The sequence below is a fragment of the Lepidochelys olivacea genome (assembly GCF_965140295.1).
Source record: "Lepidochelys olivacea isolate rLepOli2 genome assembly, chromosome: 1".
Taxonomy (NCBI): Eukaryota; Metazoa; Chordata; order Testudines; family Cheloniidae; genus Lepidochelys; species Lepidochelys olivacea.
Genome location: NC_140411.1, coordinates 83,055,377 through 83,081,835, shown reverse-complemented (window position 1 = coordinate 83,081,835; position 26,459 = coordinate 83,055,377). Strand labels below are relative to the sequence as shown.

The window sequence follows — 26,459 nt, the reverse complement described above, 5'->3', positions numbered from 1 at the left end:
CTGGCTATAACAAAACATACATATCTACAATTGCTGCATAAAAATTAATACCCAATTTAGATCATTAACACCACAGATCATCCATTCACAGAACTTCCTAAATAGTACAGAAAACCATCTCACCACTGCTATTTTCAACATTACACCTCATTTACTTACACACCTCAATATAAATCCATTTAAGAATCATGTGCACTGTAATTTCTGAAAGCTGCGCTAACCCTGTATTAATCCCCCAAATACATGAACATATAACTAAACTAAGGTTGAAATCGGGGATGTGTGTTAGCTATTGAGAAGGAGTACTGAGATATGGGCTGAGGGTGGTGGAAAGGAGATAGCTGAGGCTGAGAATGGGAACCGATTAGTGGAGATGAGAGGATCCTCAGTAACACAACTCTTTATTTCCTTGCTTTTGACCCTGTTGGTGGGAAACAGAGTCCAGCAAGCCTAATTCAAAGTAATTGCAGTTCTTTTGGGAGACTATATAAAGGAGTACTGCCAATCCCAAGCATTCAAAAGTCATATGTTAGCCCCCCAGTCCCACCCCAACACAAGAGTCACTTGATCTTTTTTAAGCCAAAGTTTCTAAAATAATTTACTTGGGACTTGTTTTATTTGCCTTTCATGTGCTGTCAGGTCACAATTTCAAGCTTCTCTCTCCAACCATGAGGGCTAGAACTTAGCTTTCATTAAAAAGTGAGTTTCTCAGGTAATCAACTGTATGTAGGACACTTTAGGATAAAAGCCAAATATCGCAAGACTCATGATAAAAATCAAAGTTTTACAATACTGTATAAAAATAGTTTGAAGCATTCTGAAATGAAAAAAATGTTTGTTGTACTTTCCTCACTTTATTTTGCCTTGTCTTGGGAACTGAGGCGCTTAGCATCTTTTAGGAGGATTCAGGATCTGACCCCTAGTGCTTTATAGCAATACATTTTTGCTTCACAGAAAATAGCTGTGCTTTTAATTTTCCACTATGACAAAAGAAGTGTAAGTCCACGTCCAACTAGGGAAAACGATCAATCACTTTGCTGGGAAGTGGATTTAAGTGGGTGAAGAATAGGTGTGTGCAGAGAGGATTCACTAGTATTCCCACAAAAGGCTGAGTTGGCTGATGGAAATAGTAGGAAATCTTAGGTCAAACTCACAAATATACACATACATACACAAATTCCAACTACTTCTAAAAATTAAATAATAGCTTATGTTGCAATCATGCACCAAAGATTTGCGTAGAAGTTTTATATTATTTCAGACACATTTAACATTTATATTGTAGTAGCAACCTACAGGCCAACAAAACTAAAGGTCCTATTATGACAAATAATAATATAATATTAAAGTTTTAAGTAAGCAACCAAGATCTTCCCTTTACGTAGGCTTTAAAAAAAAAAAAAAAAACCAAACACATACACACATAGCCTTATGTCAAATTCTGGTACACAAAAATCTTGACAACCATATGCCAATGTACTAATAATTAAAGAGCTTTTAACCAAATCCAGGACTGAATAATTAGAAAAAATTACAACTTTCCCTTCAAAAACTCTTAAAATGCTTTCCCTTAAACTCACACAAATAGAAGAGGCATTCAACAGCTACATGCAGTGTAAGTGCAATTAAATTCCAGAGACATATTCATTCAACATTTGATTGTAAATTCAAATGCTTATTAAAAAATTAAATACAGACATTTGCTTTTCACAGAGACAAGAAAATTATTTTCCAGTCAGAGAAATTACAGCAGGTTTCTCCATCAATATACTAACTCCCTCAAGTGAAGGCACCCTATAGCATGCAATAGTAAACACATACAGACTCCTGTGAATTTGCATAAACACACACATGACATCCAAAGACAAGGAGCTTCCAGCCAGACATGGAGTAAATTGCTCAACAGCAATATTTGGTTCTGATAAATGGACATTTAGATCTGGGTGCCATCCATACACTGAAGGTGCCACAGCTCACCCAGCCCTACCATTTTTATTGCCAACAGCCATAAAACACACTGATCAAGAGAAGTTATAGCACAGAACCAAAAAAAATCCTCTCTCAGTCTTCTCTTCTCCAAACTAAACATACCCAATTTTTTCCTATCTTCCAACATAGGTCATGTTTTCTAGACCTTTAATTGTTTTTGTTGCTCTTCTCTGGACTTGCTCCAATTTGTCCATGTCTTTACTGAAATGTGCATCCAGATGTAAGGGGACTGTTGCCCCCTTACTAACATTCCGTAGGGGTGTTTTAGTTGCTAGCTCCCAGTACTAAAAAGGGGGAAGGGTCGATGGGGAATCAGGACCCTGAGACTGACAGCCCCCAGGAACAATGGGGAGAGGCCAATGCTCCAGGTCAGCCTGAATGACAGGGTGGGCAGGCTAATCAGGGAGTCAGGAGGCCAGGGAGGTCCCGTCCTCCATGGGAGCTGGATTTGCCTGGGTCACACAGAGTGGGGCCGAGCTAAGGAGAAAGCAGGGACCCAAGCTAAGCTGGGGAGCAGAGCTGTGCCAGATCCAGAGGGACTAGAAAAGCAGCCCAGAGAGAGCAGACCCTGTCCTGGGAGCAGAGCTGCAGCCCCAAAGCCAGAAGCACAGCCCAGAGAGAGCAGACTTGCCCTGGGAGCAGAGCTGCAGCAACCAGAGCCAGAGGGGCCAGAAAAGCAGCCCACGAAGCAGGTCAGTGCTGGGAGCAGTCACAGAAGCAGCCTGCAGAGCAGACCTGTCCTGGAAGCAGAGCTGTAGCAACAAGAGCCAGAGGGGCCAAAGAAGCAGCCCAGGGAGCTGGAGGCAGAGCAGCAGCAGCAGCGCTGCGACAGAGTGGTGGAGCTGGGGCTGGAGCAGTCCGGAGCTGGGTGCGGTGAGCAGCTGGGGAGAGCGAGGGGGACCCTGGGCAGCGGGCCCAGCACAGGGAGACGCCTCAGCCAAGGCTCTGCAGGCCAGGCTTGGATCCTAACCCCGACAGGGCAGGGGTGACACTGGGAAGAAGGGTCCTACCACTTAAAGCCTGAGAGCGTGTGGCCACCACCAGAGCAAGTGTCCAACCCACAGCATCCCTGCAGCCCAGCCAGGGCCTGAGAAGGCGGCCTGGGACTTACAAGGAACAGACTGTGACCTGCCCGGACATTCCAGAGACACTGTTTGTGATGTTCCCTGCCACAGACCGGGTTGATGTGTTTCCTTTAACCTTTCCCATTTTTCCTTATTCTTTTTAAAATTAACTGTTGATTAAATAACTTGTATTTGCTTTAACTTGTATGTAATGGTCAGTGGGTCAGAGAAGTGCCCAGTGCAGAGAGAGTACCCCGGAGTGGGGACACCCTAGCCCCTGTCCTAGGTGACCAAAGCAGGGTCGGGAGTCGAGCTCCCCCAGGAATCTGGGCCCAGTCTTGTTGAGGTTACGAGGACTCTGCGAGACAGGCGAGTGGAAGGGGAGTCCTCAAGGGCAGGGAGGCCACTGGGTAAAGGAAGTGGGAGCCAGGACTCAGATCCTTTCGCTAGCCCACTTCACCGGGGTAGTACAGAAGCCAGGAAAGTTCCCCACAAGAGCGGGACTATTCCCCACTTACACGGAACTGGACACAATACTCCAGTTGAGGCATAATCAGACTGGAGTAGAGTGGAAGAATTACTTCTCATGTCTTACTTACAACACTGCTGCTAATACATCCCTGAATGTTATTCCTGTTTGTGATGGGGCATCTGTCCCACACTGGCCCATAAGGAGTTAATAGAGCCCTAGGGAGCTTGCGCAGGAGGCAGCCAATTAGAGAGGGGCTGCAAAGAGCAGCCAATCAGGTCCGGACTTGCCCATATAAGAAGGGCTGGGGAGCAGAGCACCTTCAGTCACGCCCTGGAGCTTGAGGAGGAGGACTGGCTGCCTTGCAGTTGGAGGGTAGCAAGCACCCTGGACATACCAGTGCTGCAGGCAAAGACCCAGGGAGCTAAAGGCTGCTCCTGGCAGGCTTCAGGAATCTGAAAGCTGAGGCCCTGAGGCAAGGGCAAAGATGGTGCTGGGGGGGCCGCAGGGAATTGGCCCAGGGAGGTCTACAGAGGAGTCAGAAGGGACGCAGCAAGTGGCAGCCATCAACAGGGTCCCTGGGCCAGGAACTGGAGTGCGGGCAGGCCTGGGTCCCCACCCCCACTCACCACTGAGGGACTGCAAATGGACTAAGAGGGAAGCACAGAGTGTGGCACTGCCGGAGGTCTGTGTCACTAAGAGGAAACTGTAGTCCTGGGAGTGACATGGGTTCCTGGAGCAGAAGTGACAGCAGTAAGATGCACCACCAGAGGAGGGCGCACTGGCATACAGAGCTGATCTCCAGGACAGCCAGCAGGCGGTGCTGGAGTGGTGAGTCGTACTCCATCAGTGTTCTTTGCAACCGTGTTGCACTGTTGACTCACATTTAGCTCATGATCCACTATGCCCCTGAGATCCCTTTCCGCAGTACTCCTTCTTAGCCAGTCATTTCCCATTTTGTATGTGTGCAACTGATTGTTCCTTCCTAAATGAAATACTTTGCATTTGTCCTTATTGATTTTCCTCCTATTTACTTTAGACCATTTCTCCAGATCATGTTGAATTTAATCCTGTCCTCCAAAGGACTTGCAACCCCTCCCCAGCTTGGTATCATCCGCAAACTTTATAAGTGTACTCTCTGTGGCATTATCTAAATCACTGAGGAAGATATTGAACAGAACTGGACCCAGAACCAATTCCTGTGGGATCCCATGTTATAAGTCCTTCCAACTTTACTGTAAACCACTGGTAACTACTCTCTGGAAATGGTTTTCCACCCACCTTACAGTAGCTCCATCTAGGTTATATTTCCCTAGGTTGTTTACAAGAAGGTCATGCATAATGTGACACAGCATCAAAAGCCTTAATAAAGTCAAGATATACCACATCTACCATTTCCCCCCACACCACCACTAGCTTGTTACCCTATCAAAGAAAGCTATTGGGTTGGTTTGACATGATTTGTTCTTAAGAAACCTATGCTAACTTACTTATCACCTTATCATCTTCTAGGTGTTTGCAAACTGAATGCTTAATTATTTGCTCCATTATCTTTCTGGGTATTGAAGTTAAGCTGACTGGGTTGTTGTCATTCCCTTTTTATAGGTGGGCATTTTATTTGCCCTTTTCAAGTCCTCTGGAATATCTCCTGTCTTCCATGACTTTTCGAAAATAAGCACTAATGGCTCAGATACATCCTAGAATACTCAAGGAGCTGATTGAGGAGATATTTCATCAGGCCCTGGTCACTTGAAGATCTCTAACTTGTCTAAGTGATTTTTAACTTGTTCTTTCCTTATTTTAGCCTCTGATCCTACCTCATTTTCACTGGCATTCACTATGTTGGATGTCCAATTGCTACTACTACTAAACTTTTGGTTGAAAACTGAAACAAAAATCATTTAGATCACTCATGGGACACAGGCTAGCTTGTGCCAAGGTGAAGTCGTCACATTGATAGTACAAAAATCTGAAGAGAATTTTCTAGTGGTCAAACCCAATATGACATTTAAAATGCTCAGTGTCGTAGAGCGTGGTGCCCTTTGGCACCTTCTCCTGACCTAGTGTGGTGCTGCAGGCACTCCCTGCCTTGGCTTCTCTTCTCCTATGGCTCTTTAAGAACTCAACATAGTCCAAAAGGACATAAGACAAAATTCCCCTGTTTGGGAGATTCTATTTTTATCAAATCCAAAATAAACTTGAAGTCTCTTCCCTTCGGCTTAGAGGTTGCACAGTCTCAAGAGAATCCTGGATTCTGATTTTTTTTTTTTTTAAAATCCATCACTTGATATTTTAGAATTTTCACATCATTGGATGAATGAACACTGCCAAATCACTTCACTTCACATCAGAACTCAGAGTACTGACAAGTTAAATCCTAGGTTGCATGCAAGACTAATAGAAAGCAGGAAATCAACACTGCCAATACACAAAAGGACTGGTCAAATGAACCCTAGGAAAACTTTAATTCCTCTAGAGATGGTAAAATCTCTCATTCATCCTGAGTTAGACTGCATTTACAAAAGCTAACTTCTATGTTCAAGTCTCTTCACTTATCACAATACGTGTCCTTTTTGCCAACTATATGCCATGACTTTTTTTTTAAATGAATAATAAAACAGCCATCAATCAACTTCTAAATCTGCCTAGAAATACTTTTGTGCTTTTTATAGCAAGGCCTTTAAATATATTTTTATTTCTTTATCTCAAGTGTTTTCAAATGCAGTTTCTAAACTGCAATAGCATCTCTGTTCTGCATAGAGTTATGCTATAGTATTATTGTTAACACTCTCTAAAAGTTCTATAGTACTCGAATAATTCAGTCATAGTCCCAAGGTAGCACTATTTAGCACCCCACTACAGAATACCAAGGTTCTATCAAGGACTGGAGAAACATGTAGCGTACTAATGAAGGCCTAGCAGAAAGGCAAAGAGAAGTGGATTAGGAAGAAACCAGTATCAGACAAAGATACTGAGAAAGAGGACAAATAGTTAAATCATCAACCCAACACCCTACTTCCATGGCTGTACAGATGAGAACATAACTTCAGACAAAAGCAGAGCCAGTTATGCAAGGTAAGGAAGGTGGAATCTTCTGCAGCTACAAAAGGTGATTAAAACCTCCTGCTGTCACAAGAACTAGAATTAATGGATCAGATTCATCAGTGTACTCTGCCTGCTTTGAACTAAACTGGAGTTGCAAGCCAGACACAACATCTTAACCAGCCAGATAAACTAGGTTTACAGGTGCTTAACTTTCCTGGAGAGCTCAAGTGGCCAGAGTGTACCAGTAAATCTAACCCACTGTCTTGACTGACATGGCTTTGCACAACCTTTCATCATGGAAACACAAAATAAGATCTAAACTATCAGCTTTGTATCAATGTAAGACAGTCATATTAGATTTCTGCGGCCTCCCACAGCAAAATGCCCAAATAGCAATTCCAAGAAGGCTTTTAAACTTGAACTTTTGATTTCTTATTAGGTAAAGATCCGGTTTTTGACCAGAACATCCGGTCAACAAGGGACCCCGGTGGCTCCAGTGAGCACCGCTGACTGGGCTATTAGAAGTCTGGTTGGTCGCCCTCAGCAGAGCAGGCAGGGTACCTACCCAGCTCCGCGTGGCTCCTCGGAAGCTACCAGCATCTTTCTCTAGCTCCTAGGCAGAGAGGCAGCCATGGGCGCTCCGCGCGCTGCCCCTACCTGAGTGCTGGCTCTGCAGCTCCCATTGGCCGAGAGCTGCAACCAACGGGAGCTGTGGGGGCAGCACCTGCAGGCAGGGGCAGTGCATGGAGCCTCCTGGCTGCGCATCAGCCTAGCAGGCAGAGGGACGTCGCCACTTCCAGGAGCCACCTGAGGTGAGCCATCCAGAGCCTGCACAACAAATCCCCCCTCTTTCCTGAGCCCCCAGCCCTCACCCCCTCCTGCACCCTACTCCCTCCGGGAGCCCGCACTCTCTCCTGTGCCCTTGCCCCAGCCCTGAGCCCCCTCCCACACCAAACTCGCTCCTGGAGCCTGCACCCTGACCCCCCAGCCCCGAGTCCCCTCCTGCACCCCAAACCCCTCATTTGTGGCCCTTCTCTGGAGCCCACACCCCGAGCCCGGAGCCCCCTCCCACACCGCAACCGCCTGCCCCAGCCCGGAGCCCCCTCCCACACTCCAAACCCCTCAGCCCAGAGCCCCCTCCTGCACTCCAAACCCCTCATCCTCAACCCCCAACTTCCTGCCCCAGCCCGGTGAAAATGAGCGAGTGAGGATGGGGGACAGGAAGCGACGGAGGAAGGGAGGGATGGAATGAGTGGGAGCAGGGCCTTGAGGAAGGGCAGGAGCGAAGCAAACATGTTCGGTTTTCTGAAAGTTGGCAACCCTATTTCTTATGGATGTTTGTTTTAAATATCAATTTAATCCTTAAAATTGCCTCCAACGGTCTTTTCATAGCAGGAATCATGTGGGTTTCTCTTCTAAAAAGCAATTTTTGTATCACAGGTGTATTTACATTAACTCCTCCCCCTCAGTCATCTCAAAAGTGTCAAGTTCTTAATTCAGGCATTCAATGATGTTGGAGAGCCACATTTTCAACAGACAAAGTCATCAACGAAGAGAGAGTTTAAAGTAAATACTTGCATTGTAAAATGTGTTTTATAAATTGAAATGTTTATAACTGCTTTCCATTCTAAAGTAAAATTAAGAAAATTACCTTTGAGAGATGCATGGAAAACCAAGAAGCTTGATTTTAATAATTTCCTACATCTTACTCAGCTGCACTCATTCACCCTACTTATTTTGCTTGCTATGCAAGCCAGCCTCAGTATACTCCCATCAAAAAATATTCAGGATGAGAAGTTACTGACCAGACAAATAAATAAACTTAACATTGTATTAAAGTAGTTTCATTTGAAATATCAGGCACAGGAAACTTTCACACAAAACAACATTTAAAGAAGTTGCTATAACTGTGAAAGAAAGAATCCCATTGCTTTCAGGGCTCAATTTAACAACGTCAGTACGGTTAACCCAAATTCCCTATGGAAACTAATGTTTCCATGCCCTCTAGCAGCAGGAAAATGACAGATGTTCCGGATCTCGATCACTTGGAAAATTGGATGCAAGCAAACATTGATTTAATATGGCCAAATTCAATGTCTCACATCTAGCAACAAATGCAAGTCTCACAAGATGGTGAACCATATCCTGGAAAGCAATGACTCTGACAAGAATTCGCGGTCATAGTGGACAACTAACTGAACATGAGCTCCCAGTGTATGAAGCTCAGTTTTGGAAGGAACCATACCAGCTGAATGGCTTCTCTTGCAAAGGGATGAGCCACCAAATGCATCTGTCTCCCAATACAAATCCACTTTATTTGTATTCTCTCTCTCTCTCCATAAAAGCTATTTGTAGATTTTGGAAACAAGTCATAGTTTGATATTATACAGTGTAGCACATACTTCTAGACAGGATGATTGATAGGCTTGATCCTATTACCATTGCTTTCCATTGTCTGCCCTATTACACATTTTGAAAATACACAGCATGCGTACATTCTTATTTCAAAGAAAGTGTGCAACAATCCTCAAACTAAATGAGGTGAACAAAACAGTGACTGCATAACCCAATGATAATACCAAAGATCTTTTCAATTTCTGGCTGTCCTATGACCTACTCATGGTAAGATGGTAGTCTCAGCTCAGTTGGCAGTGGACACTACATAAACACCTTCACTCAAGGATTGGATGGGCATGTTGTGAGGTAATTTATAATGCCGCTTGTATAACATGCGGTAAATATAAGACTATAGTCTGCAAATCAACACCTTTTTTAAACACATTCAGTTGGAAAAATGTAGGGTTAAGAAAACATTTTCATACAAATTACCTACCTGTCAATCTCCAAAACAAGAAATAATTTGTTTGTGTATTGTATTTATAATTTTCATGAAAAAGTAGTGTGATATGCAAGAACGATTGTAAGATCAGAAGAAAAGGTATCTGCGAATAAAGTAGGGCTGTCAATTAATTGCAGTTAATGCATGTGATTAATGCAAAACAAATTAACTGGATTAAAAAACTCATGATTGATTGCAGTTTTAATCTCACTGTTAAACAAAATACCAATTTACATTTATTAATGTGTGTGTTTCTACATTTTCAAATTGATTTCAATTACAACACAGAATACAAAGTGTACCGTACTCGCTTTATATAACTTTTGATTACAAATATTTGCACAGTAAGGAAGATAAACAAAAGAAACAGTATTTTTCCAATTCACCTCATACATGTCTACGAAGTCCTACTTCTTGTTCAGCCAATTGCTAAGAAACAAGTTGCCTGCTTCTTATTTACAAGATATCTTGAAAATGAGAACAGGCACCCGCATCGCATTGCTGTAGCTGGTGTTGTAAGGTATCCACATGCCAGATATGCTTTTAAAAAAAAAAAATTGTATGCCCCTTCATGCTTCAATTTGTAGGCTCTAAAGCTTTAAATTGAGTGCAGTTATGGAAAAAAATAATTGTTCATTTGTAAGCTGCATTTTCCTAAAAGAGATTGCACTACACTACACGTATGAGGTGAATTGAAAAATAATAATTTTTATAGTGCAAATATTTGTAATAATATGAAGTGAGCAATGTACACTTTGTATTCTGTGTTGTAACTGAAATCAATATTTGAAAAGGGAGAAACACATCCAAAATATTTATAGTCAATTTCAATTTGTTGTTTTACCGTGTGATTAATGACTTTTTTAAATCTCATGATTAATTGCAATTTTTAAATTTCACAGCCCTAGAAGAAAGATTTTTAAGGTCAGTATCTCATTTTATACACATTCACTGCTGTAAGGTTTTGCAATAGAATGTTTCGATCTTGCAGCATGTTTGCAAAGTAGAAATGTTTTACTGCTGGAGAAAAAATTTCTATTTTAAATACTGGAAAAAACACACGTCTAAGTAGAAATCAAAGGATAGAGTTTTTTTCATATAAATAAAATAAGCAAAACAGCTTGTCATAAATATAAAGGGAAGGGTAAACCCCTTTGAAATCCCTCCTGGCCAGGGGAAAGCTCCTCTCACCTGTAAAGGGTTAAGAAGCTAAAGGTAACCTCGCTGGCACCTGACCAAAATGACCAATGAGGAGACAAGATACTTTCAAAAGCTGGGAGGAGGGAGAGAAACAAGGGGTCTGCGTCTGTCTATATGCTGGTCTTTACCGGGGATAGACCAGGAATGGAGTCTTAGAACTTTTAGTAAGTAATCTAGCTAGGTATGTGTTAGATTATGATTTCTTTAAATGGCTGAGAAAAGAACTGTGCTGAATAGAATAACTATTTCTGTCTGTGTATCTTTTTTGTAACTTAAGGTTTTGCCTAGAGGGGTTCTCTATGTTTTTGAATCTAATTACCCTGTAAGATATCTACCATCCTGATTTTACAGGGGGGATTTCTTTATTTCTATTTACTTCTATTTTTTATTAAAAGTCTTCTTGTAAAACACTGAATGCTTTTTCATTGTTCTCAGATCCAAGGGTTTGGGTCTGTGGTCACCTATGCAAATTGGTGAGGCTTTTTATCCAACATTTCCCAGGAAAGGGGGGGTGCAAGTGTTGGGAGGATTGTTCATTTTTCTTAAGATCCAAGGGTCTGGGTCTGTAGTCACCTAGGCAAATTGGTGAGGCTTTTTACCAAACCTTGTCCAGGAAGTGGGGTGCAAGGTTTTGGGAAGTATTTTGGGGGGAAGGACGCGTCCAAACAGCTCTTCCCCAGTAACCAGTATTAGTTTGGTGGTGGTAGCGGCCAGTCCAAGGACAACGGGTGGAATATTTTGTACCTTGGGGAAGTTTTGACCTAAGCTGGTAAAGATAAGCTTAGGAGGTTTTTCATGCAGGTCCCCACATCTGTACCCTAGAGTTCAGAGTGGGGGAGGAACCTTGACAAGCTTCAACAGTTGCTTTTAAAAATCCAGTAATATAGCATTTTGTGAAAACTCCAATTATGCACACGCAGTAAATGGGTCTCCCAAATTAATGAAGTCTAAACAGAGAACTTAGATGTTTGAAAATATACTGTGTGCCTGGAGAACAAGACCTTGCATTTACACAGGAGACTACTACAGGCCCAGTTCTGGAAGATGTGGAGTGCCTCTGCAAGACTCTGAACTCTGGTCCTGATACTGATAGGAGTTCAGGGCACTCAGTATCTCTCAGTATCAGATCCATAGAAATAAAGTAACTGCATCAGTCTTGCAGCTTCTTCAATTGCTTCTAGAGCTTTACAAATTATATTCTCTGTATTCTTTATGATGGAAACAACCATCTTGACAACTGCATATTTCAGCACACTACTCTTCATAATCTGAAAACATTTTACGCAGGATTCCAAACCCATCTCATGAAAAATATGATAAAATGGCATTAAATCTCAATCAATTCCTGAGTTCCATAAAATTTTACACCCCTGATGTCTCAAAACATCAGTTAAATCTACACCAAAATGGTTTGCAATTCAAAACACCATTGCTTCAGTTCAAGCATATAAAACAACTCTCGCGCTCCCTTCCAATATTTTCTGCTCTATTCTGCTCTCAAAGAGCAACTATATCATTAAACTGTTTAATACAGTGGTTCCCAAACTAGGGGTGCCGCTTGTTCAGGGAAAGCCCCTGGCAGGCCGGACTGGCTTGTTTACCTGTCGCGTCCACAGGCTCAGCCGATCGCGATTCCCACTGGCTGCGGTTCGCCGTTCTTGACCAACGGGGGCTGCAGGAAGCGGCGCGGGCCAAGAGATGTGCTGGCCGCCTTTCCCGCAGCCCCCATTGTCCTGGAGCAGCAAACCGTGGCCAGTGGGAGCCACGATCGGCCAAACCTGCGGATGCAGCAGGTAAACAAACCAGCCTGGCCCACCAGGGGCTTTCCCTGAACAAGCGGCATCCCTAGTTTGGGAACCACTGGCTTAATAGCTCACAAATACTGCCTTGTTTTTTAAAGAGTCAAAATTATATGAAGTGCAGTGTGATTACCTGAGTGTGGTTTCCCAAAACTGTAAAGAAGGGATAATGGTGAGAGGAGGGGCAGAATCTGTTTCTGTGGTGTTAGGAAGTTTGATGAATTTGAATGCCAACCTTTCATCCAACTAAATTATGGTTGTGGTACATTATGGTTGTGCTAGTCATGGTAAATTGTCTGGTCAGGTGTATATTTGTCGCTGGATGGAGGAGTAGACGTTACATATTCTTAGACGGCTTAGCTTTTCATTTCTTTGCTTTTGAAGTCTTGTGCTAGGTATGTTATGCTCAAGCCAACCTCAACTGATACACAACATAGTGTTTAACTATATTTATGCATGTAAAGTCTAATTTAATTGAGAGGTTCTGGCAGGCTCCTGAATAGTTGTTTCAGAGTCATAATATGCCTTCTCTTCAAAAGATCATACAGGCAGTATTTTTTTAGTTTGGAGGCACACTATTCATTATAATACACTAAGTACTGTTTCTATCATTTTAAAAAAAGTAAAACAAAAAACCAGAGACTATAAAAGAAGACTGTGGGCAATGGCAAAACTTCCACAACAGACTTCAGTAGAACCAAGATTGGATCCTATTATTTTTAAACAGCTGAAACAACATTTCTTAAAAAGAAAACAAATCTAGGATGAACTGTGTACTTTAAACAGTATTTTATATTTTGACAAAGTGGGAATTTTCTATAATTTTGTGTGCCTCAGTTTCCCTCTGTACTTTGCACTGTTCCCCTTTGGATGCAGTGGGTTAAAAAGGTGCACTTGGAGCACAGAAGGAGACAGGAGATGTTGTGCCACAACTCTCTGGGATAGAATGAATGGGTCATTAAAGGACTGGCTGAAACTGACCCATATCAATGGAGGATCCAAAAGGCAAGGACAATGAGAACCCCAAAGACTGAACAATTAACACCTAACAACAAGGAAACTTCAGCAAGTGGAACATGTGAACTCTGTACAGACCTACAGGAGTTGAACAATGGACTGAAAGCTGTCAAGTGTCTGGAATACAGCTAACTTTTGGAAAGACGAGCTCTCACATGGGACTGACAGAGGGCCAAAAACGGATTCCACAGCAGCTTGGCTGGGTGGAATGGTGGCTTGGCTGGGTGGAATGCTGGCTTGGCCACAATGGACTATGTCTTAACCTTTAAGAACATAAGAACAGCCATACTGGGTCAGACCAAAGGTCCATCTCGCCCAGTGTCCTGTCTTCCAACAGTGTCCAATGCCAGGTGGCCCAAACCTTTATTTCTCTATGCTAACCTAAGAACTTCCTGATGCTGTGTTCCAGTTCACTAATAAAACCTACCCTATTTTGAAAAGCCTCCTGATGTCACTACAAATAACTGCAGAGGTGCACTGGTCCCTGAAGTATATAAGACTCCTGGTCAGAGACTGTCAGCTGGACTCACGTTGTGAAACAGGTGTTCTGGAGTCTAGAGGCTGAGTCTCAGAGGCACTGAGGCTGTCTGGCCTACCCTTAAGGAAGAGTGAGACCCCCTTGGAGGTCTGGCACACTGAAGGGATTCCTCCAAGTGTAAAGATCTTGAGGTTAATCAATAAACCAGTGAAGGAGAAAGGAACAACACTTTTAATAAAAACCAAACTAAGAGCATTTCTGTGGTGAATTGCTGTGCACAGCTACACTGTGTTCTCAACCCCAGCTTCCAGGGCACATCTTTAAACTCCTATATTAATAATACTGTCCCTTATCATAGAATATCAGGGTTGGAAGGGACTTCAGGAGGTCATCAAGTCCAACCCCCTGCTCAATGAGGGAGCATCTCCAAAATATAATCTTCCACAAACATATTACTATACCAAAGGACTGTTAAAACTGGGGCATGAGACAGATCCTGTGGGCTCTGCTGTCTGGAAGGCTGAGTTTCAAGCCCTGCACAAAAATTAACTGAACTCCTGTAGATGGACTTCTTGCTATGGCTCTTAGTTCCTCAATTTATCTACTTGGCTCTTCAATGGCATGCTACTGCAATATAGCTACATGCAAAATCCTCAGCTGGTGTAAATCAAGATAGGGAATGGGAAATTTGCCCATCAGATCTCTCTCCTTAGAGGATTTGGTACTAAACAGAGTTTTCCAAACCTCCCATAATTACTAACAGAATGTAAAACAGACTCCATCACACTATTAAGGCTAATATGTGGTCCTGCTGACTTGATAGTGTTGGATCATATCAAAGAAGTTCTGTATTAAAATCACAAATGAGTTTGATTCCCCATAGTTTAAATTCCAGGGTATTACTAATTAAGAGGTCTCTTGGTTTTTTGGTACTGTTTCTCTCCCTCTGTGTGAAACTTGCAAGCTGCTAATTGCATTGGTACATTCTAAGAGTCTGTTCTCAAAGCAATTCACAGAGAGAGAGACTCAAAGCAATACTCTGTAACAACAGAAACAGCACCCAGAGACTCCCCGCCCTTTTATTGTATTCATCTCGCTTTATTAACAATTGTGATTAAAATAGAGATAGAGGATGTATGCTTGGTGTGGATAATAACTGAATGATCAGGGAGGTGCCAGCCTAAGAATCCAGTGTCCATTGGCTGAAGAAGGCATCAAGTGGAAATAACCAGAGGACCCACCCCCGGAGGGCAGACTGGAATCCACCCAGCAGCCTCAAGGATGGGAGAACCAAAGATTAAGATAACATCTAGCAGCACGGAGCCGTCAGGAATGTGCAATCTGCAGATTGATTCAGCAACAGCATGATGAAGCAATTCCCATAGACTGGCATAGGAAGAAATTCCTATAAAAATGGACTCTACAAAGTGAGAACTTTAGGGTCTGATTCTGCAAACCAACTTCCAGGAGCATCAGATGAGCATCTGACAAGGCCCTGCTCCCTCCTCATGTCCAGGCCACCTGGCCAGTGGCTTGGCATGAGCAACTCTAAGGCTGGTAAATATAACAACCTTGCAGAACCTGTGTGTGTGTGTGTGTGTGTGTGTGAATAAATGTGAGATTGAATGGAATGTTATAGCTAACTGCTTACTATGATTCTTTCTGTATTCACAGTAAATGTGGTATTTTACCTTTTTCCCTTTAAGATCCTGCTGGTTTTTGTTTTTATTGGTACAACAACAGAATGAAAAAGGTGGAGAGCAGTGTTAAAAATGCGGGTACAAATTTAGGAGTAGATAACAAATTGCTGTAGACCAGCCAAAAGGAAACCCTCAGACAAGCAAAGGATCAAAGAGGAATAGTTTTCTTGCAAAAACATGACACTCGCCCTACCTCTTCCTAGCTTCTCTGAATGTCTCTTCCTTGCTTATCTATCCTTTCCACCCACTGCAGCAAATGGACAGTCAAACTCTGCTTCACCAGCACCATGCAATTCACTAGAATTGTTCAATCCTAATTTGTTTCATGTTGTTGCTCTTTCTGTGCACTGCACTGTATGTGTTGTATGCCACTATCTAGGTTAGAAAGAACACTTCAGGGTTCTCCCAATTAGGAAACACACACACACACACAAAATAGAAAAAGCAAGGTGAATGGGAAAATACAGGATTCTTATAATTCTGCTCCACATGTAAACTTCCACTAGAAATCTGGCCCCAAATTCTAACAGTCTGTGGTTGGAAGTCTTCCATTGCTAAGCATATCTCAGAGAAATAGAGCATAAACATTTGATGACATGAGTGAGGCTCAGCAGTCTTATCTGCATAGCTTGAAACTTATCTTTGATCTACTGCCAATTCTTAAGTTTAGGCCTCCAAAAGATTGTGCAGTTTGAGGGCTTAAAAAAAAAAATATCAATCAGGGAAGATATGAAACATCAGCAAATACTCTAGAATACATCCTATGTCATGACTGCACTACTGGCCTTAGTGTCTTCCGAACCGTACATCTCTCTCACTCTTACACACTACAGAATTGGGGCATTTGTTTTTTAGTTGTACTTTGGCTACAGCATCGCAGTGGCAAATCTCACCTGGAAAGGTATTGTTCGATCGACTCCACCCACGTGGTACAATTTTCTGGCTGATAAATCAAATTTATGAAATGTGAAAAGGTAGCAAGGCTTGGAAGCACAAAAGGAGTTAGCTGCCTAAAACAGAGGCTTAGGAACCTAAGAATCAGTTTTGGGACCACTGTGATGCACAAAACTCCCACTGATCCCTGGAGCTGCCTAAACTCACTCAGAGCCTAAATCTTTGCAGCAAAAGTTCCCTAGCTGCCTAACTTTTGCCTCTGGGCATGCCAACTGCTATCTCACTGTAGGCGTCCAACCACCTACCCTCTCAGAAGCCCCAGAGCGATTCACAAACCAGGGGAATACAGACATTCTTCTATCTAAATCACATTTAGGGCCCAATCCAGTAGGCATGCTCAGAGGGCATCAAACAGAGTAGGCCCCAAAGGTGAGTTCACACAAAATAGCTGGAGTGGGGAAGAGGACTTTCCTCTTACCCTAACCACTGTGCCATAAATTATTCACGTGGAATATGGGTTCAAGTTCCCCCCAGGGGAAGAAGGGATTTAAACAGGGATCTGCCACCTCTCCAGAGAGTGCTCTAACCACTGGGCTATGCACCATTCTGATATGCTGCTCCCTCAATCTCCCCTGTTGAAGCTGATGCATTCTGGATAAATAGAGAGTTACTGTCAAAGGGAAAATGGATCTGGTCTTTCACCTCCCAAGTGAGCACTCTAACCCCCAGATTATTGAGAGTCTCTCTCTCTCTCCCCCAAATGGCTTCTTAAGAGTCTTCCTCCTCTCCTTTCCTCTCCCCTAGCTTCTTGCTAACAGCATAGGTGCTTACCGCCAAGAGAGCGTTTGCAGCCGAGAATCCCAGGAAGAGATAAGCAGCCCAGACTTAGGCACCTGTTGTGGGTAGGAGGGTTTAGCATGCATCCCTCTCATTGGCATCTCCCGTTGGCTAGTGTAGGCAGCTCCCTTCCTAGCATGCTGGCGTTTGTGAATCACAATCTCCCCATTCATTGTATGGGAGCCTAGACACCTAACTCAGGCTTTGTGAATCACAGTGATATTCTAGGTGTCTGAAAGTTAGACATTAGGACACTCAGCATCACCAGTCCTAACTCCTTTTGTGCATTCAAGCCCAAGTGCCTATAAAACATCATGAGCACTATTTCCCCTCAATATAAAGTTATAAGGAGGAGCTGCAACCACTGCACCCAGAATAGAAGAGAGACTGCTACCAAGCCTGAGTGAGATGCAAACTCAGGAAGAGAAGCCAGGAGCTGCAGTTGGATCTTGTGCATTGTATTCACCAAGGTACACCAGTCTGGGTAGTTTTTGCTTCAGTGAAACTACTCATGCATTTAAAATTGGGCATGTCCTTAAGTAACTTGCTGTACTGGGGCCTGTATGAAGAGCAGAAGGAACAACTGAGCCAAGGCAAAAATAAGTTTTTGCTGCTTTGCATTTCTGTTACCACTATAATGCTAAGATAGCTAGGAGTAGTTAAGATAGCTACACTGGATTCCTTTCTAGCTCATGGATCAACAACAAAATTATTAAGTAAACTCCAACAGCAAACTTTATCTCAGAGTACAGATTTGTACATTGTTACTGCACATGGAGTACACAATAATATTCATCAGCTGAATCAGGGTTACTGGTGGTGACGCACAAGCTAGAAAGAGCATAACTAGATTTTCTGGTACCCGGTGAATTTGAAGGGCTGGTAGCTGAGGGGGAAAGACTTTTTACCTTTAAACTGAGTAAACTGTATATGTTATCACTTGAAATACAACTATTATGGAAATCCATAATGCCACTTTTATAGTCACTTTTTAAGGAAGAATCAAATTGTAATATATAAATAAAAGGGATCATCAATACACGAGGATACAAAATAAAATGAGAAAGGACACATTACAGAAAGTTAGTTTTACTTTATAAAATAGATTTACTAAATTGTTCCAATTGTCCCATTCTGCTCCAAAACAGGGGGAAAGACTCCTATAAAACCTAATCCAACCTTATTACAATTAGAAATGAATGTTAATATTTAATACCTGACATTTGTTGATTAACTATTACATATAGGGAATGGCCAAATTAAAAAAATTCATATCTGAGCAAAGGTAGTTAATTAGTAACAACAAAACAATTCTATTATAAAAACTGTTGCAATAAAAACATTTGAGACAATTCTCTCCTTTAACACATAGCTCCCAAGATGAGATTTACACGTGGCCTTTGAAGAGAATATAAATCTTCAAATTATTTTTAAAATAATGGAACTTCATGGAGCAATAACCATAATTAGATTATGTAGTAAAAATCACTGTCACAGGTAGCCTTGACTAAAATATTACATTATACATTAAAATTTTCTATGATCTCTCAGATGTTGAAAAATGTACAAACTAAAACCAAAGAGATAGCAATACACTTACATTTTAAATATACAGGAAAATGTGAAAGCAAATTGCTTTCCTAGTAAATGTAAACAATACCTTGGAAGAAAAAAATAAATAAGTTACCCATCTCTGACAGGTTTTAAACACATTTAGTGAATGACATTTTTATAAATTTGCAGTCTTGCCTTTGAGCACCGCCTCTGTTGCACATTATTATTTAAAATTGAGAATGGCAGCAGAAGACAGTTTGTATTGCATCTGTATTTTTAATTAAAAAAAAAATAAAACTATTACTAAAATCTGCTCTGTTATGCTTTTTTCCAAAACTGGAGTCTAATTGGATTCCTTTCCAGCTCATACATCATCAGTAGAATTGTTAAGTAAACTGTTGGGCAGGGTACAAACTTCCTGAACTAATCCATTAGAACACTACCCTCTCCTATTTCAAACACTTCCCCAAGACTTATTACTGCTTTGGTACGCACATGTGTGTGCACACACACATTCAATCAGCAACTAAGTATGGCTAGGTTGAAGGATAGTCAGGAATAGCCAATATTTAATTTTAAGAAGTATATATTTTCAAACAAACTGGAAAACGCCAAGATGTAAATATGAGTCCCTATCCTGTTCCCACTGAAGTGAATAAATAAAACTCAATGGACTTCAGTAGTACAGGATCAGACTCACAGACTCCAGTTCAGCAAAGCACATAAGTACATGCTTAATCTTAAGCATGTGCTTAAGTGCTTTATAAGTGCGTGGCCATAGCTTGTTTACACAACTATATGGCTATATTAACATTAAACTGGTCTTACTTCTCCTCTCCTCTCTGCTTCCCCCCAATTGTTTTCTGAAGTCTCATGTCAAGTCTTGCTTGAAACTGGATTATTGACTCTTTGGGGCAGGAACCACACAACTGTACAGCATCTAACACACTGGAATCTTAACTGGGGCCTGGGGGTGATACAACAAATGAATAAAATAATTAAATAATAATGTAGCTGATTTCTATTTAGAACTGCAATATACCCAGGGAGCTAGACTCACCACAAATAGACATAAAAAGAAAAGGAGTACTTGTGGCACCTTAGAGACGAACCAATTTATTTGAGCATAAGCTTTCGTGAGCTACAGCTCACTTCATCGGATGCTCACAAAAACTTATGCTCAAATAAATTGGTTCGTCTCTAAGGTACCACAAGTACTCCTTTTCTTTTTGCGAATACAGACTAACACGGCTGTTACTCTGAAACCTGTCACTGTTAGACATAACTCCATACAAAGTTAATTGGAATTGAACAACCTTATGCCAGCAATGAACTCGGCGCCCCAATATTCGAGCAATAGAAAGTCCTACACAGTATTATCCGTGATCAAGTTAGATTTCTTGTTGTATTTCCTATAAATAATAAAGCCCTGAACCTACAATGAGATGTGTGCAGTTAGAACCCATCCCCTGTGTAGAGTCCCACTGCAATGTATGAGGCTCTGTGCAATTACAGAGGTGCTTTGTGCACATCTCATTGGAGGATTGATACTCTAAGTTAGGGCCCAAGATTTCTCCCATTAAAGTCTATGGGCCCTTATTTAGAGGAAATGGGGACATCTGAAAATTAATAAGATAGTTAAAAATTAGGGTTTGGAGAATGGAGGAAAAAGAAGAGGAGAAGGAAACGGAGATTGCTTAAAAATGCACGCTAAGCAAAACCTAAAAATATAGCTGCCACTCATATAACAGAGGGAGTTGTATATACTTATATTACAAAACTATGAATCTACCATTTGCTAAACACAGAAAGCTGCTGAAACCGATCAGCATATAGAACTTCAAACTTGAATGCCAAGCACAGATGCTAACTGATTAGTTATGAAATTCAAAGAAATATAACAAGTAAAAAGATCATAGGATTACCTTGTTCCAGTCTAAAGCATAGGGAACGTTTTGCAGCTTCTATCTCAGGAGTTGGATGATCCAGAATATGTCTACACCATTGCAGAGGACTCAGTGATTTCTCTTGCAGTGTGAGGGTCTTAGTAGGCGAGACATACAACCTCAATTAAAATATGCAGAAATATTAGCATGTACACAGTACATAAGCTTTATATTTTTGGATACTTGATTGACTGCATATTAAGAATTTGTTTCTAACACTAAAGTAATGTAATACTACAGTTTTCATAGACAGTACACATACCCCAGAGACAAATATTAACAGAAAATATTATAAAATCTAATACTCACTGTAGATTAAATCATTGCAGTGCTTAACTTTGTATTTAAGAACCTCATAGTAACATCTTTTACATTCTTACCTTCTATGATTTACCCAATCATGTCAGAATTGATATAATATTACAGTTTTCACAGGCAGTATCTTTCCCACATGATACAAAGACTTTATATATTATACTGTACATTATGTACAGATTTTGGAAATTTAAAAAGTTTGCTGGATGATGATGATGATTTTTACACTCCTGGTTCTAGCCAAATGAACCAACGTGCAGAAAAAGAAGTGTAGGAGAAGCTATTCTATTTTGTCTGGGCTTGGAATACAATAAGCAGCTAACCACAGAGACAAGAATATTTGAGTATCTGGTCATCTCCTGTGCCCCTGGGGTAGAGTTTACTTTTCCACGGGTGTTTAAACCACCTCATGGTAGGGGGCTTGATGGCTTTCACAGCTAAATTCTCTAAGCCGGTGTCCACTGTTATTGGAGTCCTCACGGATTTTGACATGCATGTAGACATAGGTTCACCTGGGAAAGCACACATCTTCCTGGATGAACTATCATTAGCTCTCAGCTTCCTCACTGAACATCATACCCTGTTTGTTTCTAAAGCACAGTGTGGTTAAACAAACTCTTAAGTAGGATATCAGAAGTTGGGCAAAAAGGCACACTGGCCAGGAAGCGGAATGCTAATAGCAGATACAAAAAGGCTAAAGTAAAGACAAAGGGACTAAGTCTCAGATGATTACTAATTAGAGACAGAGCTCTTCACATTTAGGTTATTGTGCAAAACCTGCTCTGCTCAATAGCGAGCTATTGCTACGTAATGCCTGCTTAGTAGTCTATTGTTTGGGAGATAAATTGGTACTTGCGATCCAGCTCCGAATGGACAAGTGTCCTCATCACAACTGGTACCCTTGTTTGCAATCCCAGCAGAGTTCCAGGACTGAATTTGTCTGACAATAGGGCTGACCTCCTCTCACTTAATAGAATGGTTGGCTACACAATTAATGCTCAGAATTAAAAACCATGATGAGCCGCATATGTACTGAAAATAACGTCTCAGATCCACTGTTAACTTTCAGCAGTATTTTGAAAGTAAAATATGTGACTGATGAGTTCTAAATAATTTGATGTTTATGCAGAAAGATGACAACCAAGGGAAAGTTTTTACTTTTTTTTTTGTAACATGGTTTTTTTTTTTTTCCTTTTTTGAACTGCAATTTTTTAGAACAATATTACAAAAGCAGTTAGGGCCCCAATATTAAAAAGTCAACAATTAGGACTGGATTGGCCTTTGGCTTTCTAGATTTGACACATTATTTAAAAAAAGATTTAACAAGTCATCAAAAGCATCATAACAATAACCCCACAGCAGCTAACAGACAAACTACCACTGACCAACAATGCAGTTCATTAGAGATTCATCCCTGAAGGAAATATGTAACGCATCTTAGTTTTATTAATTTTAAGAAAGTAACTGTCCTTCAGATGAACACCAAGGGCCAAATTCCGCACCTCTATACATACGTTCAGTCCCCAGTGATACCATACATAGGTGGAATTTGCCCCCAAATAGCAAGATTCTTCCCGAAGAGCAAACCAAACCTGATAAATACTCACGACTGACATTTGTACTGCAAGACTTGCAATAATACTGATCCAATACAGCCCTAAAATGTAAGCATGTACAAAACATTATTAAATGCAACTGACCAAGCAAAGTGGTCACCCCAATCAACTAAATGAGACCAGAGAAACAACACCTTACACATTATCTGTCATGAGCAATGAAGAAAGTTTGAAATTATAAAACTGATTCATCCCAGTCATGTTCCCAGAACAGTCCAGCACAATCTAATCATCTGCAGAATCACCTGGTACTGATAAGTCAAGTATGATAATCACTAATAAACTATCTATCTACAATTGTTAGTGATTTCCAAAAGAAGAGTTTCAAAACTTAGGCCAGTTATCTAAAAAAGCTTTATAGAGAGAATCACATTTTGATGAGTCTTAAGACCCTACCTATACTACCACAATAACCATGTTTAAACATGGTTCTGGCTCAACTGCATTATATTATGATATGCTCTTATCAGCATGGATTTTAAAACTATATTAGAACATGTTAAGGAAACATCATCACCTGGATAGACACCCAGGCTAAAATATGGCTCTTTAGCATAATTGTAACATTCTTTTTCTCACTGACATATTTTAATACAGTTGAGCTACAACCACATTTAAATGTGGTTAGTTCTGTAGTACAGATCAGGCCTTCTGGGTCATTTTCCGTAGTATTTATTAGCACACTTGAGGATTATTATACAAGCTGTTGAGATATACAAGTTACAAGACACTAGACAATTCTGAATATGTTTGGTCTGACAAAGTGGGTAAGGTAATATCTTTTTCCAGACCAACTTATGCTGGTGAGAGAGAGAGAGAGAGAGAGCGCACGCGCGCATCTTTGGAGCTTACACTGGGCTCTTCTTTGATATTATCTCACCCACACTGTCTCTCTAAGATACCGGGACCAACACTGCATATCTTTGTCTATAAGTTTCCTTTCCTGGGCATAAAGAAACAGCCACAAATATTCCCCTAGTTCAGTTTTATTTTCTGCTTCTTCCAGTTTATGACACATGTTCATACATTACTCTGGAACCATGTACGTATTTGAACAATATAACTGCACAACAACAATGCTCAAAAGTCCAAAGCCCTCCTATACTGCTGAGGGCTGAAATTCAACTTGAGAGAGGGTAGCATTTTAAGGAGAGTATAGCCAGTACAAGGAAAACTGAAAGCATTCCTTATTTTTTAAAGAAGGCTGTAATCTCTTTGTTAGTCCTTCCTAAAAATGACTGTAGTAAATCTATTCTAAAGGAAGCAACAAAAGCCTCAGTATCAAGACTAAAAGCCAATATACTTATCAGTCATGTTGCTCTTCAGTAACATCTTTTCATTATTCTTTACCCAATTATGTTTTAACCTAAACCAGATTTTTCACCTTAAATCTTCCTTCCTGACATCTACCACTTCATAATTGCCACATTTATGACAGTGTTAATTTAACATCCTGAATGAATGGCTAGTGAGGTCACCAAATCTTAGAAGCTCAGTCAAGCCTGAGAGATGAGCACGAAGATAAATGTGCTTAGTAGGAACAATAAAATTCAGTGCAAAATATTGCTCCCTGTTTTTTGGATCATTACTGAGTAGATACAGTAGCAAAGACAGCCTGTAGTCCTGCTCTTCCCAAGGGATATAGAAAGGCTTGAAATTAGGCATGCAGAGGACATGGAGCATAAAGGGGCGATTACAGGATAAACTCTGGATTTAAGAAGCAGGAGACAACAGGGGTCTCAGAAATGGCCCTTTTTCATTGAGAAAGTTAATCACACAAACCAGATGACACGTTTAAAAAAAGCAGATTTAAGATTCAGCAAAACAAGATCAAGCGGATTTTAAGGTTAATGCTAATCAGTGACTTGAAAGGACCAGCTGTGTAAGAATTAGGGAAGACGGGGGGGGGGGGGGAATTAGCCAGGCTGCATTACTACAGCCGGGTTCTCCATGCCTAACGGGGGGCGAGGATCCCGTTGCCGTCCCGTCCCCCCCAAGGCCCCTGGTGCTTCCGGCTAGGGGGATTTGCCCTGGGGCACAGGGGCGGTCAGCTCCGGGGCTGGGGCGCTCAGACAATACGGGGGTTACGTACCATGTGTCTTCGTCCTGGCTGCAGTCACCGTCCTCCAGGTCCAGCACCTCCACCTCGTCCAGCACCGTGGCTGTCCCGGCCGCGGGGATGCTCCCGGCCTCATGCCCGCCTCCTGCTGCCGCGGCCAGACTAGCCAGGGCGGGCTTGAAATAGACGAAGGGCTCCGGCGGGCCCAGGCTAGCGGTGCACAGGAGAGTGGGCGCCGGGCTGGGCATGCACAGGGCCCCGGGGCCGCCGCTCGGGGCCAGCCCGGCCGCTGCGGGGGAGCCGAAGGCCGGGGCCGGTGGCGGCAGCAACAGCAGGTGTGGGCTGGCCGGGGCCGGGGGGACGGCGGCCGCCGCCGCCGCCGCGCGGCTCCGCAGCTGCTCGTTCTGCTTCTCCAGCTTCCTCACCAGCTCCTGCAGCTTCTTCACCTCCAGCTCGGCGCTCACCACCGAGCCCGCCCCGGGCCCGGCCGCCTGCACCTCCGCCATCGCCGGCGGCTGCAGCCAGGCAGCCTCCATCCGCCCCGCCCCGCCCCGCCGGCACCTGCTCGCCGCAAGGCCGCGGCCAGCCGGGCTCCCTCGGCCGCTCGCCTCCTGCCCTGGTCGCGCTCCTGGCGGCGGCGGCGGCGGCTTTGGCGTGTCCCCCTTGCAGCTCGCGTTCAGCCTGCTCGGCGGTAGCCGCCTCAGCTGCTCCTGCGCCTCCTGTCAGCCGCGACAACACAGCCCGGGGGCTCCCCTCCCACTCTGGCACGGGAGAGGCACCCGCACAATGGGAACAAAGAGCGGCCCGGCTCCACAGCCATGAGCCGGGGAGGGGGATGATACAAAGCGAGCGCCTGAGGGGGAGCGGGGCTCGCGAGAGGCGCGCCCCCCGTCGCCGCGCAGGGGAGCGGGAGCCACGCCCGGCAGCAGCATCCTCGCCCTCAAGGCGCCGGCTGCAGCCCCATTAAAGCCTAGGTGGGTGCCTCGGGGGAGGGGGCTCCTCTATCCCCACCCCCTCCCTAGTCAGACACCAGTCATGGACATCAGCTGTTGACTCCTGGGCACAAAACAATATCGTGAGGAGAAGGGGAGATTTGTCTGTGACCCAGCTTCTGTCCCGCCACGCCCCCGTTCCCTCGTAGCTCGCCCCTGAACCTTCCACCTTCAATGGACCTGCGAAGGAGGACACCACTTTTTTAAAATGGTTATTTATTTTAACACGCTGAGCCTGCAGCCTTCATTCGGGCCAAACTACCTGGTAGTTTAAAATACAATTAATCCCCGTGGCCATGGGGAAGTATTAAAACCCGAGTCTTTCAAAAAATAGCCTGTCTACCCAGCTGTGATAGCTACTGCCCGAGTCTGATTCTGAATGAATTGGCTATGCATCAGTACTGTTACATAGGGTGGCTCCTATGCTGGCATTTCCTTTTTTATAAACTATATAATTAGAGTCTGGTAGCGTAGGGGGTTATAATTATGCAGATTTAGCTTGGTAGGGATGAAAAAAATCACACATAGAAGCCTTTATTCTGAAATAAATGCGTTAACCAGATGTTCATTTGTCACACTATAGCCATGTATATGTGTGTGGGTGAGTGGGAGAATATATGTATTTGTGCGCCTGTAGTGGGTTGGG

General features: G+C 42.7%; 1 protein-coding gene across 2 annotated transcripts in view; it reads right to left on the bottom strand.

Annotated features, from left to right (window-relative positions):
• The window catches only part of SLAIN1 (SLAIN motif family member 1), a 66,750-nt gene extending 40,975 nt beyond the window's left edge, over positions 1 to 25,775 (bottom strand). The window contains exons 1-2 of one of the 2 annotated variants that reach the window (XM_084625598.1): positions 24,855 to 25,775; positions 20,811 to 20,950 (exon numbers count right to left, since the gene is read on the bottom strand). In XM_084625598.1, the coding sequence (XP_084481724.1) occupies positions 20,811 to 20,950; positions 24,855 to 25,357 (643 nt within the window). In that variant the 5' untranslated portion in view covers positions 25,358 to 25,775. The remainder of the gene's footprint in view (positions 1 to 20,810; positions 20,951 to 24,854) is intronic. The other variant, XM_084625599.1, reaches the window with a different exon arrangement.
• Positions 25,776 to 26,459: the final 684 nt, after the last annotated feature.